General features: G+C 44.4%; 1 protein-coding gene across 1 annotated transcript in view; it reads right to left on the bottom strand.

Annotated features, from left to right (window-relative positions):
* Nucleotides 1-14,838, bottom strand: part of LOC119399887 (serine/threonine-protein kinase/endoribonuclease IRE1) — a 49,842-nt gene that overhangs the window by 13,964 nt on the left and 21,040 nt on the right. The window contains exons 6-16 of the mRNA XM_037666766.2: nt 14,652-14,694; nt 14,361-14,422; nt 12,573-12,632; nt 10,047-10,236; nt 9,037-9,118; nt 7,945-8,068; nt 6,227-6,378; nt 4,994-5,311; nt 4,399-4,465; nt 3,420-3,513; nt 2,310-2,439 (exon numbers count right to left, since the gene is read on the bottom strand). Coding sequence (XP_037522694.1) covers nt 2,310-2,439; nt 3,420-3,513; nt 4,399-4,465; nt 4,994-5,311; nt 6,227-6,378; nt 7,945-8,068; nt 9,037-9,118; nt 10,047-10,236; nt 12,573-12,632; nt 14,361-14,422; nt 14,652-14,694 — 1,322 coding nt within the window. The remainder of the gene's footprint in view (nt 1-2,309; nt 2,440-3,419; nt 3,514-4,398; nt 4,466-4,993; nt 5,312-6,226; nt 6,379-7,944; nt 8,069-9,036; nt 9,119-10,046; nt 10,237-12,572; nt 12,633-14,360; nt 14,423-14,651; nt 14,695-14,838) is intronic.

Below are 14,838 nucleotides of genomic sequence, written 5' to 3'. Positions count from 1 at the left end.
ACTCAATTTATGATTTCGAGTTTCGCGGCAAACGGCAAATTCTGCCTCTTTGCACAAGCCATGACGACAGCGCGCCAAGAAAGTTCACAGAGCGCCAACAAGCAACACCACCAGCACGGACCACGCTGAATGAGGACTCGAGGAAAAGAGGCAGCAGCAGGCACGCAAGCATAAAGAAAGAATAAATGGCGCTCACTTGTACCCAGGGTTGCCAGGTACTCGGAGAGCTACCCGCCAAATTTCGGCCCATTAATAGCCCAAAAGTAGCCAAACGTAATTTATAAAAAATAGCCCAAAATAGCCAAACAGACTAAATATAGAAAAGGGTTTCTATTTATTATACTCTATGCAGAGAGAGTTTACACATGTCTTCAATTTTTTTTTCTGGGGTTTAACGTCCCAAAACCACGAACACATGTCTCCAAATGTGCTGCTGCTTGCAAGATCGCGTATGTGGTGCAGATAGTATAAATAGAAAGAAAATGTCAATTTATATGCTGGAATTTCTGTTTTGTTGTTGATTTTTATTAATTTGTTTGTTTTCTTCGAAGTGATGACACAATGTGAGGATTGTAGCCAAAGGAATGGAAAACCCCATGGAGGAGACGATTGCTCGTTTGTTATTTAAAGCTAATAACTGAAGCTAAACGATGCGGATCACATTCAGAGCTTATGTTGGAATCCATATCAAGCTAAGCTAAAGTAAAGCAGTAAATTATATGAGAAGTGAGAAGAAACAACTCAGCGGCATCGCGAAACCCGGCAAAGGAAGCTTCGCCTTAAAGGGAAGGGAATGGATTCATTATTACAGACTACCGTAATTGTCTGGTGGATGCTGCTGACACCTAAAGCATGTAAAAACACAAGTAGACGACAGTAAAAACAGCGAAGTAGAGATAAATGTGTATGTAAACACTTGATTCACAACGAACTTGAGGCACAACCACCACTAAAGAGGAGAAAAGGCACTGGAAAACAAGCGTTTGAAGCGAAGGCAGGTAATAGCCCAAAAGTAGCCAAATAGCCAACGACAAAAAATCCCGCCAAGTCCACAAAAATGTAGCCCAATTTGGCTATTTATAGCCCAACCTGGCAACCCTGCTTGTACCGCCTCCGCACCTCGGAGTAAGCACGACGGCCTCTGATTGGCTGTAAGCGCTCCGAGCGGGCCAGGATCATTTCTTGCAGGGGGGTGTTCGCCTGTGCACAGCCGGGTCTAAACCACTTTTTCTAGGGTGGCGCCAGCAGTTTTCCCCACCACCGCGAGGGAAAGCCAACTTGCTGGGGCACTTTTGAGGCACATGGAGTTTGATATATCGGTTGTCGTTGCTATTTTCGTTCGATGTAACAGTAACTTTTGCTATATATTCTTTATGTAACTTTACCGTGTTTAGAAATTGTTCGATATACGGGATAATTTTATATAAACGAGTTCGATATAGTCGGGCTCGACTGTATCGCTTTTGGCGACACCATCATTTGCGTGAGATTTCAAGAGACAGGCGCTGGGCACGTCAGAGTCTGTGAGCGACAATGTCTGTGAGCGACACTCATGCTAAAAGAAGAATTTCACAATGTTGCCTTGTACGGGTAAAAAAAAATCTAGCGTTACCTACCTCAGCTGAAATCGTTCTAGATGTGTGTGTTATATTGATGTTGGCGGATATTTACATTGTTGCTTTATGAGTGAAGACGATACACACACATATTATGTTTACACCTACTGTCTTACTGACATTCTATAAATGAATCTTCTTCGTCTTCTCTTTCTTTCCTATGTGTATCTTGTGTTGCGTGTCTTGATGGCATTTCCACTTGTGGGTGTTGGGTCTAAGTTCAGTCCGTAATAGGATTTTTCTGGCTTCACGCGGAATTTTCGATCAACTTGCCATGTAATGCTGCACCTTTAAAAAAATGCTCTAGAACAAAAAAAAGTTGTCTAGAACAGCACTGCAGTGCAAACTGCAGTGCTATTCTACACAATTCTCAAGTTTAACATTACTGCCGAATTCCACCATTTTGGCTCTTCGAACCACTTAAACACCGCATAGCTTCTCCGTGAGCCAGGTGGAGCAGAGAATGTGGCCAATCTGACAGTGTAGACAAATGGCCCCCCTGGCATCTATAAAACATCGGAAAGTCCTACAATGTCCATGCAATGTGGGTAGCACAGAACCCCATGAAAGCCTCGTCCTTTCACCAAAATAATTCCGACACACTAGAGCAAGTGTGACGCGTGATTAGAGGAGCGCATCCATTACACGCAGCCTGTCAAACACCAATGGATCATGGTACACACGGGCACGCACCATGCAGAAGTAGCGGACCACGTTGGGGTGCTCGTCGGACTCGCGCAGCAGGTCCACTTCGCGGCTTGCCAGGCTGATGCAGTCCGGCAGTATGCGCTTGACTGCCACTGGGCGCTTCTCAAACGTGCCCCTGCATTTCAACGGATCGTTGGCAGTGGTAGATGAGACCATGCAACAGGTATAGAAGTGCGAAGGAGGTTTTGCTCACACACATGTATGCGCATGCATACATGCACATGCACACACACGTATGTGTACACATGTGTATGCACACGCACACACACGCATGCACACACACAAAAAGAATGACTATCAGTGCCATCCGTGCCATGCTGTTACCTCAATAAATGTACAAACAGCGCAAGAAGCAAGTATTGGCAAAGAAGAGCACACACTTATGCATGTGCAAACATTATGCATGTGGAAACATATGTTTTTGCATATGCAAGATACTGTTTGTGTGTTCTTCTTCACCAGTCCTTGTTTCTTGCGCTGCTCGTACATTTATTATGACCAACCAACATGCACAACTTTCCACCCTTCATTGTAAACCCAAATTCTGAAGTAAGCTTACAAAGTGTGAACCAGACACAGATGAATGAAGCCTCTTTAATTCACATCTCATTCGGCTTATGGATTACCAACGTGCCCGAGCATCCATTCTGCCAAGCTCTGACCAAGAATGGCCCAACATTTTTTTTAACAAAGGCCTCTCTAGCCAAAATGTCTCAGTTCCTCCACGACACATGAACTTTCTCCCAATTTCGTATGAAAAAAATGACAGAAGAAGACAATGTGATCCAAAGATGTAGCCAAGGCAGAAGCCAGACATGCTACTTCGAATAATTAATCACAGTGAGAAACCAAAACTGTCATCTTGAGTATATGCAACAAATGAGTTTACGCAAGACGCACATTCTGGTCTTTTTTTTTCTCTGGACAGATCTTTAGGACATTTTGGTGTTAAAAGTAAGATTTAGGATTCGCATTTGACACAATGCTACACAGATTATGAACACTGTATGTACATATCTCCTGACAGACTGCCTTCAGCACAGCGAGCATGAACTGGCAAATTAAGGAAAACGAAAACAGTAGGGATTGACTTACTTGAACACAAAAGTTCCATTACAGCCACGGCCAATCACGTCTTGCGTGTCGAAGCTGATCTTGCCCACATGACAGACACCGTCTTCTGTCACTTCTGCAAGGAGAGAGGACGTGCAAGAGGAGGCGATGATGCAGAGGTTATCGTCGTGTTGTCAGCACCGATTGTTGCACAAAAATCAAAAGAATAATAATTGTGCCATAAAAACCAAAACACAGCTACAGTACTTTTCCAAAAAAATCAGTGAAGGGTGCCCCTCCGTCTTATACAGTGGTCTTTGGAATAAATTCAATTGGCATCTGGCCACTATGGTTCAGGAAAAAAAGAACAGAGAAAGTGTCGCTATTTTTGGTGTTGCTGTGGAGACCTCCTGCTTAACGTACTTATTCATCAATGGTCCCATTCATTTGGCCATATCACAGCTTTGAGTATCTCGTGACAGAGGCGTCAGAACATGTTTGCGCAGGTTTATGCATATGAAACAGGTATGGCTAAGCGCATTTGATTTAGTACCCAACTTTGATCTCACAAACGAGGATGACTTTGAGGACTTCTTTGATTTAAAAATACGTCACTGCTGGTCGCTGAAACTCACGCATTGTCAAATTTGATTCAAGGTTGAGGTGAGGTCAGGCATATGAGGTTGTCTGCCATAATTCGAACGTGTTATTCGAAGGATGTGGGTTCAGACCCCACCGGTGGAAAGGGTGACTTTTGCTCCACTTCAATTCATTTCAATTTAAGTCATAATTACTACACCTTAGTTAAAAACAAAAAGAAAACATCCCTTATGCTTTCCTTGCAGTAACTGTCCGTTGAATTCACTTGGTTGTGCCTAAGAAACGAGACCCCCAAAAGATTCTTTCTTTCATTCGACGCTAAATGTAGTAATACCAAAAATAGACGCGCTACAAACTAGAAAAGGTAGTCTTAATTGCTGTCAGCATAACAATAACAACAGTTATAATAAGAACAACTTACCCAGAATTTGGCTGTTCCCGCTGACCCTCAGGTTCCCACTCCGTGACGAGCGCTGGTACTCTCTCGCCTGGAAAGGGACACAGCATTTGGAAGCTCATTATATGTCGATAGTTTCTCGCGCAAACCTGGGAACGAGGATTCATTCACTCACTGGCTAATTTGCTCGTCGCTCACTGATCTATTCACCCATTTATTCCCTCAGTAATGCACTGACTTGCTCACTCAGCCATTCATTCACTCTCTCACCTATTCACTAACTCATTCCCACATTTGTTTAATCGTTCGTTCATTCAATCATTCTATTACTAATCCGTCTGTTCATTCATTCAATCAATCGATCAATCAAGCAACCCATCAATCAATCAATTCATTCTACCACTAATCCATTTGTCCACTTATTCACTCACCCGTTCATTCACTCATTCATTCAATCAGCCATTCACCCATGCACTCTTTCTTATTGCAGTTCGCCAGTGCTTTACAGCACACCAATCTGCAAACAGCTTTCTTCTCTAGGCACCAAAGCGGACAGCCTACAGCCACGCAAACTTCCAATTTCAGAACAAGCTTGTGGCCGCCAGCCTCTTTTACTCACCTGCGGATAAAGGTATGCCACTGCCCCTGCCATGCTTCCAAGAAGAATCACCAGTGCCATTTGGACCCAGGTCACCTGGCCCAAGGTGGACAGCAGGGTATCTTCTGGTGGCCACTGCGGAGTCTCCGTCGACGCATCAACACGCCGGCGCCTCTGACGTGCAGAGCCAGACCCCCTGGTCCTGACTCCGTCCCTGCCGCCCCACTCATCCCCTTTGCGGTTGAAGAAGGGGAGGGGCCTCCAGCTCTTGCCGTCGTCCCCGATCTCCCACTCCAGTCCTCCGTGTCTGAGATCGTCGGCGTCTTTGGTCGGGATTACCTGCAGTCCATAGCACAGCGACCATCTTCTATTCCGCGCCTCATAAAATTGCGGAGGGCTTTTTAAGATGACAGCAGTTAAAGAGCATGTTTCGCAGACATTTCGGTGTTGGCGGCGGCGGCGTCCTTGGTTGTGAGTGAAAAATCGGCGTTGTCCGCGAGTGAAATTTGAGGTAGATGCAAATAAAGAAATAATAAGCAATCTTCGGTTCAAGTGGGATCAGGGATTCGAACCTGTGTCCCCTCGATCCGTGGCGCAATGCGTTTAGCCACTCAGCCAACAAGCACACATCCCCTGGCATACTAATGGCGAGCTATTTATGTACACCATTTAGCGTTGTTGGTACGTACATCTCGGGGGTTCTTCAGCAGCTTGACACAACACCAGTGAGATGACGCAAGGGGCCCACTGGCACGCTTTCCATGTTATGTCGCGCCACATGCATGGATATAGGAGCCGGCGTGCGTCCGCACTTTGGCTTTCCTTGTGGCACGATTTAGGTGTCGACTGAGAAGCGAAGACAGGCTAGTGATTGGGAGGGTGACACGAACACGGTCCGATTATGCTATGGTGTTCTACGTTTGGAAGTGAAACTCAAGTGTCCTCCAAGTGCCTGCTTAAAGCAGGCTGATGCTAAATTAAGGAACAGCTCAAAGCAGAAGTGACAATGAACGTGAATAATCACCAGATATTACAGCGCTAGCAAAGATGGGCGAGAAAGACACAACGGGACGAGTGCTCGCCTCGTTGACACGCTAGCGCTGTGACGCCTTTTGATGCATTTAACCAACTCGCCCAAAAAGCCATTTTGTTAAAGTGAATAATCAGTTCTGCAAAAGCCTTCAGGCTGGAACACATTCGCCAACAAATATGGTTCTGCAGAACTTGTCTGTCATAATTAGCTCTTGTACAGACCCGTTCCTCGACGTGCAGTTCTTCTGAGGGAACGTCCCGCTGGTCCTGGATGTGGCGGCTTGCCGTATCTTCAGACTGTGGCGGACGCCGGTACCCGATCTGGAGCCTCGAGAACAGCAAGGCCACCATGGTGTTTGGGTACTCGTAGTAGCCTGGTGACGTGCAAAGTTCGTCGCATCGGTCACTCCATGCGTGCTATCGGCACGACTACAAATGCCAGTAATTCCCAAACCATACTCTGACACACCGTTTGTTGTTTCCAGTTCCATGCCCAATTGCAACAGTAGCTAAACTCAGACTCCGAGAGAACCGCAATGTACAAAGCTCACAATAAATGCGACATCAAAACTTTAATTATAGCCATTGGGATGCACGACTGCTCGAGATGACCAGCGTCATATTGCTACGAATCTGGTCACTTCAGATGATGCTGGCTCTGACATAAGCGTACGAGCCAAGGATTACGCTTGTGGGACACGAACTGAAGACGATGGAAACAAAAGCCCTGAATTGGAACATTTCGTTTGTGAGCATTATACGCTTGGGACTACCCAACACTAATAAACTAGCGACAGCGTGACCTGATTTCACATATTTTTTATGCAGAACACACATTCCAATAACTCATTTCCTGTTTGTGTTTCGATGTATGCTGATTGTGAATCTGTATGCGATATCACAAGCTGCATTTCTGTTTTCTTTTTTTTTTTTCCTCGTCGTACATTGAGGGGGCAAAGGTAGGCACTGAATAGCAAACATCGAGGAGGCTAATGTTTATGTAAAATGTAAAAAGTGGGCACACTCTACAACTCTACAACCACGTTTTAACTTCCATACACTATCCTTGCTCAAAATGAAGGCACAAAAAAAGGCATGTTAATTATGCAAGAGGGCGGCTGACACTTTCGGAATTTACAACCATTTTTATATCAATCTGCAAAGCTTTTCGCTCTAATGACCGTTATTTTCCCTCATATTTTACGGTGTGTAAGACAACTACAGGAAGTCTTAAACCATTTTTTGCAAATCTCTCAGAACACCGTTTTTGGGCACTTCCCTTGTTTGCTGCATTGATATATTTGGACGTGGGACAGCTGGGGCTATGATCTTTTGCTTTGAAGAACAGACTGTTTAGCAAGTTGGTATTCCATATCAGGGAAACTGCGTGAAAAAAACGTGGGGACAAAGGGAGAAAAGAACAGCACAAGCGCATATGTTGTACAGCACTTATGCTGAAGCGCTTATGCTGAACAGCACAAGCGTACAAGCGCTTGTGCTGTTCTTTTCTCCCTTTGTCCCCACGTTTTTTTCGCACAGTTTCCCTGATGATGATCTTTTGCTTGAAGCACACAACTAAGTAAGCATGGGAGGCAGCACTGAGAGCAGATTTCGTAATTTTCAGCAGAAAAACTTCCATTTCAAAAATTTTTTGTTATTTATTTACAAACACTGAATTTCACACTGCTGTAAATCTGGAGATAATTGCTCAGTTCCGAATCTGCCAGCAGAACCGCGCTCCTCATGCATTCTAGTACCTATCCATACGTGTGAAAAACAACATTACATCAAATAAACATCTTTTTTATCGTTTCAGCTAATGACAGACGTGATTACTACTAGTCTCAGGCTTATTAATGATCACGAAGCAAATTATTTACATTTTGAAGTTGAAGTGAGAGCAAGCAATTATCTCTGAAGTACGGTGGTAGCTCACTAACCGGAGACAAAGGATCGCTTTTTTGCTCTGCTTCCCGACGACTCAAACTCATCGGGCGTCGCTCCCGTTGCACGGCCGCCAGGCGAAGTGGGACCTTCCAGGAGAGGTATCCTCCGGTCCCGTGACTGTTGTCATGGTCGATGGGAATGCGGAAAAAAAAAATGAAATTTAAAAGATAAATAATGAAGGCGATGAACAGAAACAAGCATGACTTGAACTAAACCTTCAATTGTGCAAGCAAACCAACAAGATAGGCTAGCACTGAGCTACTAGTCTAGAAATTGTGCTCCGTGATTTCGCAACCGCTTCCTCCACTTACAAGTAACACTAAAAACACGCACTTACGAAACTTCATCATCGAATGAGAGGCTATGACCGTACTTAGCTTTGGCTATGGCTGTGGCTCTGGATTTTGTTAAACGAGTATCGAGTTTTTTCAGTTACACCAGTTCTGAATCTCCACCGTTAGCATTCACATACACATTCGTGTGCGAGATGGGAAGGTGTGAGGTAACCGACTATGACGTATTAGCAGCAAACCTTAATGAATAACAACAGAAAATGCAGACATATTACCAGAGAGGCAGCCAGACAAAACTTGTCATCGTCCACAGCTAGGTAAGAATTTCTCAAGAATAGTGATGCGCCATTGCAAAAGGGTTGAAATAGCACATACAACAACGATGGCGACAGAAGAAAATGCACACCACGAAGGTGTTGCTAAAACATTGTAGGTGTTATTGCTAAGAAAGCAATGACATAGAGGAAAAAAAATACACGTGGCTGTGTCTTCAGCGGATAAAAACAAATGCAACATTCCTGTCTTTGCAATGAACCCTCCAGTGTTTTGTGGTGTGCGTTAGCCCACTAAGCTCGAGCACATGGGTTCGATCCACGGCTGCAGTGGCTACATTTCGATGGGGGGGAAGAATGCAAAGGTGCCTGTATGCATTGATTAAGATGTGCATTGAAGAACCCCAGAAGCAAAATTAAATTGAAGTGCCCCACTGCACCATGACTCATAATCATATCTTGGTTTTGGCACGTAATAAATGCGCAATTTTAAGACAGAAAAATGCAAATGAGCCCTTACCATCATCACTGGCATGTTCTTGTCCACCAAAGCGGCCAGAGCGTAGCTGGCCTTTGCATGCTCGCCAACGTACAGCGCAGGGCTGGAGGAAAGGAAAAAGAGCAAAACAAAACAAGTATGCCAAAAATGGTGCATTTCATCTCTTCAATGACATCAGAGTAAAACAGTTCAGTTATCATACACGCCTGATGTAAGTTACGACGTTACGGTCAAACCTCGAAATAATGAACGAGAAATGCCTGCTGCGTACTATGAAATGTAATGCAAAGAAAATAAGAAATCTCTCACCCCTGATGTAGTGTAATGGGTGCATGTTTATAATGAACATTAGACGTAACAAAGGTATTTCTGTGTCTGCTTACATAGGTGCCATGAAGTTTGTGAGCTTTAAAAGCAGGCAACTGGCTGATAGTGTTTACACAGGTACCATGAATTACATCAGCTTTAAAAGCAGGCAACTAGTTGATAGGCAACTTGCCGATGCTACACTGTTGCTTGGCTTTGTACAATTATAACATCACGGCTTTTTGGTTAACATGGGATTTATATAAGCTGGAGATAATTTGCTACTGTAAGATTTATACGTTCTCTGTCCTTTCCTAATGACCATTCTAATGATCAACTAACCATTGTTTTGAAAGAGATGGGTATCTGCTTGAGGCAAGACGCGTGTTCACTTATCACATTTAAAAAAAAATGTTTTCTGTTATACTATAGCGAAAAAATCGTACTTCGTGAGTGATGCAATAAGTGCTGTACATTATGAAAGGCATACGAGACCCAGCAATCACAGTGGAATGAATGATGAGTCTGTGCATAAATAACTAATGCATGCAACTCGGAGATAACATTTATACGACCGACAATTGCGCTCGAGGCTATTCTTGTGCCCAGAGTGTTATATGTTATTCCGAGCACATAGCAGGGTCACTCAATAAAGACTAGTAGTAATTCACAGTTCTGGAAGTGGCCAATAGTGACGACACGACACCTGACAAGTCACCACTCACTAGAGCGTGGTGTGCTGTGATGGTTCCAGCAAGTTCTTGTTCCAAGATGAGCGCTTCAGCCTCCCGGTGATGTCCTCCAGGGTACGGTGCGCCACCGGCGTGAAAGGCAGGCGCCGCAGCGTGCCCTCTTCGCCGACATCGTAAACCGCGACGACGGGACTTCCCAGCTCCCGCTCCCACAGGAAATCACCTGCGTGACGTCACACCTCAATCCACGAGGAATCACTATCAGCGCTCAGTGATAAATCCTCAAAGGTACCGTAAAGTACCGCGGAAGCGCCCAGTTTCGCACAAGCACCTAGTATTAACGTTTTCAAAACTTCAGAATTCTGAAAATTATGTTAAGCACCAACCCCTCCGAAGTGCCAGCAATAGACGAAATGTTCACCCCATTGCAGCCATTACGAGACCACTAGGGGCAATCTGCTAACCGCACAATGACTCCTCTACCGTCGCCAGGAAGACCGAAGTCATTGAGTGGCACCGTGCATCGGGAACCGTAGCACTGCCTCGAAGCTTTTTGTTGGCTGCCATCTTGGTTTTTGCTGTTTCGAACGGACAAGGGCCCATATTTAGATTAACATAATTTTCAGCGAAAGTGGGGTGGGTGCTTCTGCAGTTCTTTATGGTGTACTCCGTTCCATATGCAGCAGTTAACGCAATGGAGGCTTGCAAGACTTCTTGTAGCAGATGTGTTCGCACCAGGAAATAATTCTTTCTTATTTCGCACCCACAATGCGATTCCTTTCAGCTTTACACGGAGTAATGACTTAGAAGTCCTTGTGGCTCAGAGATAAACTCTGATATACAGCTGCGAATATGTTGTTCTATATCTTTCAGCTCTTCGTTGTCTCCGTTTTTTCGTTTGAAGCTACACGACGCTTGACGTGCGTGCCCTTGTTCTCCTCGCATGCGCACTTATGACAACGAAACACAGCTACGAGACGCATGGAGATACATTCTGCTGATCGAACTGCTTGCATAGCCTCCACAACGTTGACTGCTACGTATGGAACAGAGTACAGAGTTCTTCAATCGTATCAGTTGTGATAAGCCACTCCATGGGCATGCTTCGTGAGTGTGCAAACATGTTCAAGCACTGGTGAGGTCAACTGACTGGCTACAAGTTAACGGCAGAATACATAAAACTTTGCTCACATCGTCGCTTCTTGCTTACATAAGTGCTCGAAATGTCAGATCTGTATAACAAGAAAAAAAAGTGGGGCGTAGCTTGCACTAGTGGCGCAAGGCTAGAGACACAACGGAGCTGATTGGCACCTCGCAGGTCCTGGTGTTTCAAGGTTATGCCAAAGTGTTGAATCGTCGATCTGCATGCGGCTGTTCCACGTCTCGGTAAAGCATATCAACGTGGCCCTCTGCAGTAGCTCGTCATGGTTAACGTCCACGGCGTAGCTTTGCAGCGATCTCACGTCAAGCAAGGCCGATGTAATCTCATCTTCCCAGACCCCGTCAGAGGCGGCCCGGCAAGCTCAGTTAATCGTCTCATCACGACTGGTGAACCAGAGCGGTTGGGCACAGTGCAGAGGCAGGTGGGCGAAGCAAAGCACAGGTATGCCGCGGTGACATTACGGCGCACGCGCAGCTGGCAGGAGCTTCGCGGAGCCACGTCTGGGCTCGCGAAGCAGGCGCAAAGCTATGCCACTGGTTGCTAGGCAACGCGCGGTGGAGTCATCGCTGCACGGAGTTTTCTGTTCATGACGGATGGACCAATGCTAGGCATAAGCAGCTCTGCTGTTAAAGAAAGGGCTGACAGGAAATGCTGTTGATTTTGAGGCTTCCTTTGTCTGGCATCACATTCAAAACAGCCTACGTTAAGTTACATTAGATGTAAAAGGCGCCTTTATCGTGTCTAACATATGTTACAAGAAATAAGAACTGCTATTTCTTCTCTTTGCAAATACATGCAAAAAGCAGCAACACTCCTGCCAGACAATCACTGAAGCAAGTTGAATGAAGTCAGTAACATTTAAGAAGAAAAGGAAAGTTTCACAGAGTCTTGCGGGAAAGATTTTTATAGAGAGCATTGCATACCTTTAAAAAATTGCTGGGATCTGTATATTACAGAAAAGCTGAAGCATGAGGAAGTGTAGTGCAAAAAAAATGAAGGCAGCGATGCAAGTTCACCGAAGTCCCTAAATCCCTCGCAGGCTAGTAGTTCATACAGCGAGCGTCGTTTAATCTTACTATTTGAGAGCTGGGCAATGACAAAGCAAAATGCACTAACAGCAAAGCGACATGGAATTTACCCGGTGACAAGCATATTATCCAATAGGCAAGCATGTCCCTGAAAGTAATGATGTCAGGATGTGGTTGTCCCTCTCCATAAATGAGGCTCGCAAGAGTAAAAAACCAAACAAGGCAGGAATATCGACCGTACTAGCATCCCAACAAAGCGCATTTAGTTTGGATTGGTGAAGGTAGGCCTAAGTTGTCAATACTGCAATGCTGAGGCCACAACTACCACTTCACTGGCTCTGAAGAAAAAAAAAGAAGAAACGATCTCACCGGTATCCTTATTGAATGTCAGCACCCGACCGCTTTCGCTTGATGTGAAGTGGGCCAAGTCTGCAACGAAAGTCACTGCCAATTAACTAAGTGAAAGCATAGTGGCAGACGACACACCGAGCGCTGTTGGTACTGCCATTGCCCTAGCGTGAGGCTCAAACTTGTCTCGCATGAGCTGCTGCTGGAGACTATCTTAACGTTTCGTTTTATCTGTACTCCAATGTAAAAAGAAAGTTAACTCTACAAAAAACCACTGAAGCGCAGTTCTGCTCAAAGACAACAATTCTGAAATTATGCTGTGCAACCACACAGCATGATGATGCTAAATTTGTGCCCAGTGCTGCTAGTTGTTATAGGGGAGATTTTTATAATATCGTCATGAAGTTTTGAGTACACTTTTTTAATCAATTAGTAATTTACTCAACAGGTTAGTACTCAGCCATTAGCGCTTGAGAGGTGCGCCTTCATATACTTTGTGGCATTGTACATATACTTGTAATGTACACTATCGTATGTGCAGTGTACTTTTAATGTACTTGTACTGAAGCTGCATGGCACTTCAACAGTACTTGTATTGTACTGTGTTGTACTCACATTGCACGTCTACTGTACTTGTACAGTACTGTATAGTAGTTACTTCTATTGTAGTATAGCACTCCTGCTGCATTAGTATTGTGCTTGCATTGTACTGCTACAGTACAAATATTGTACCTGTATTGTACTGTTTTGTACTTACAATGTACTTTCACTATACTTGTATTGTGTATGTACTGTACCTGTACATAAAGGTTCGTATTTTACAAGAATGTTTGAAGAATATTCACTGCGCCACAATGGTACAAGCAAAAAAAATTTTTTTTTATATGTGATGTTGCAATGACGTACCGCTTTTGGAATTTTACCATGAAATACAAAAATTCTAACTTTGTACATTCATTTTCTGTTCAAATTGCCAACCTACCGCTTGCAGAATTGATAAAAAAAAATAGAGCTCTGAGGAAACACTTTATGAGCCTAAGCCAATTCAGTGCTGCCATTTAGCGTCCCTTTGCGAAAGTACGCGAGCTACGATCATCGGGCATACAACAACAGATACCACGAAATGCCACTTCAATTTATTCACAACACAAGCCTTGAGGCTGATGCACGATACTCTGCCAAACATTATGCATTAAAGCAAGTGTTCATTCAATAAAGTAAAAACAAAAATATCGCCTTTGTACTTTTTCCAAGGAGAAACAACGGGTCACGGCATACAAGTACGAGACACAGACACATTGCTCCGGAGCCCGCAGTTTTAGCACGAGCGTTTCTTTTTATGGCAGCAGACAGCTGCAACACTGACCTATTTGAACTTCCCGTGAAAGGAGCTCAAAAGGCCGTAAAGCTTTATTTGCTTGTGTAAACGAAAAGATGAAAATCAAAACAAAAGAGAGATTCAAGCAGGAAATTGAAACGGGGGGAAGAGGGATGTTGTAACTGATGCACAACAACCTCTGCTACGTGTATTGCTTCACGAGCTGTTCGTGCCATTTGCATGCAGCAGGTGCGCTTTTTCTCCATTTATCCTTCCTGAATTAAAAAAAAAAGAACAGCAATAACAAGTATAAATAATGCGCAAAGAAAAACATGGAATAAGAGGGCACGAAGAAAGAGTAAGAAAAAAACGTGCAGATGGCATATGATGGACGATGACAACGGACCACGCTGCTTCAGTGCGCGACGCGTGGAAAGTGCTCTGCAAACAATCGAACGCGATCACTGACGGATGAGAACGGTGGGCCTTACCGTAATCCTTGGCTAGGTCAGGTGCTGTCTGGGCCGCGTAGTCGAAAAAGGAGGCGTTCCATCTGAATAAAAAAAAAAGTGTAAAAGAAAGGAGTTCATCACTGGCAAAGTAAACCGAAACTCCATAAGCAAACTACTGAATTTCGATAGCGTGTCGTCCATTGGCCGTACCATAAACCAGCAGGGCATTGCGTGAATTGTTCCACTTTCTTATGTAATGAATTGATACTTTCTTATGCAATGAACGACACCTTTTCCATAAAAGAAGCTGAGACTGCCGAAAGGGCTCACCTTTTTTCGCCCGTCTTGCTGTCGTACATGGCAATTTGAAACTCTGCCAAGAAAAGAGAAAACAATTCCCACGATGTTTCGCTATGCCACAGAAAGCCGTGACCCACACCATGGAGCCAAAGGCAAGCAAAATTGCCATTTCAATCTGCTTAGTCGTAGAAGCCCTTGTTTTAGCAACTTATGTGCT

The sequence above is a fragment of the Rhipicephalus sanguineus genome, chromosome 7 (genome assembly GCF_013339695.2).
Source record: "Rhipicephalus sanguineus isolate Rsan-2018 chromosome 7, BIME_Rsan_1.4, whole genome shotgun sequence".
NCBI classification, from domain to species: Eukaryota; Metazoa; Arthropoda; class Arachnida; order Ixodida; family Ixodidae; genus Rhipicephalus; species Rhipicephalus sanguineus.
The sequence above is the reverse complement of the archived record's forward strand: the minus strand, read 5'-3'. Positions and strand labels throughout refer to the sequence as shown.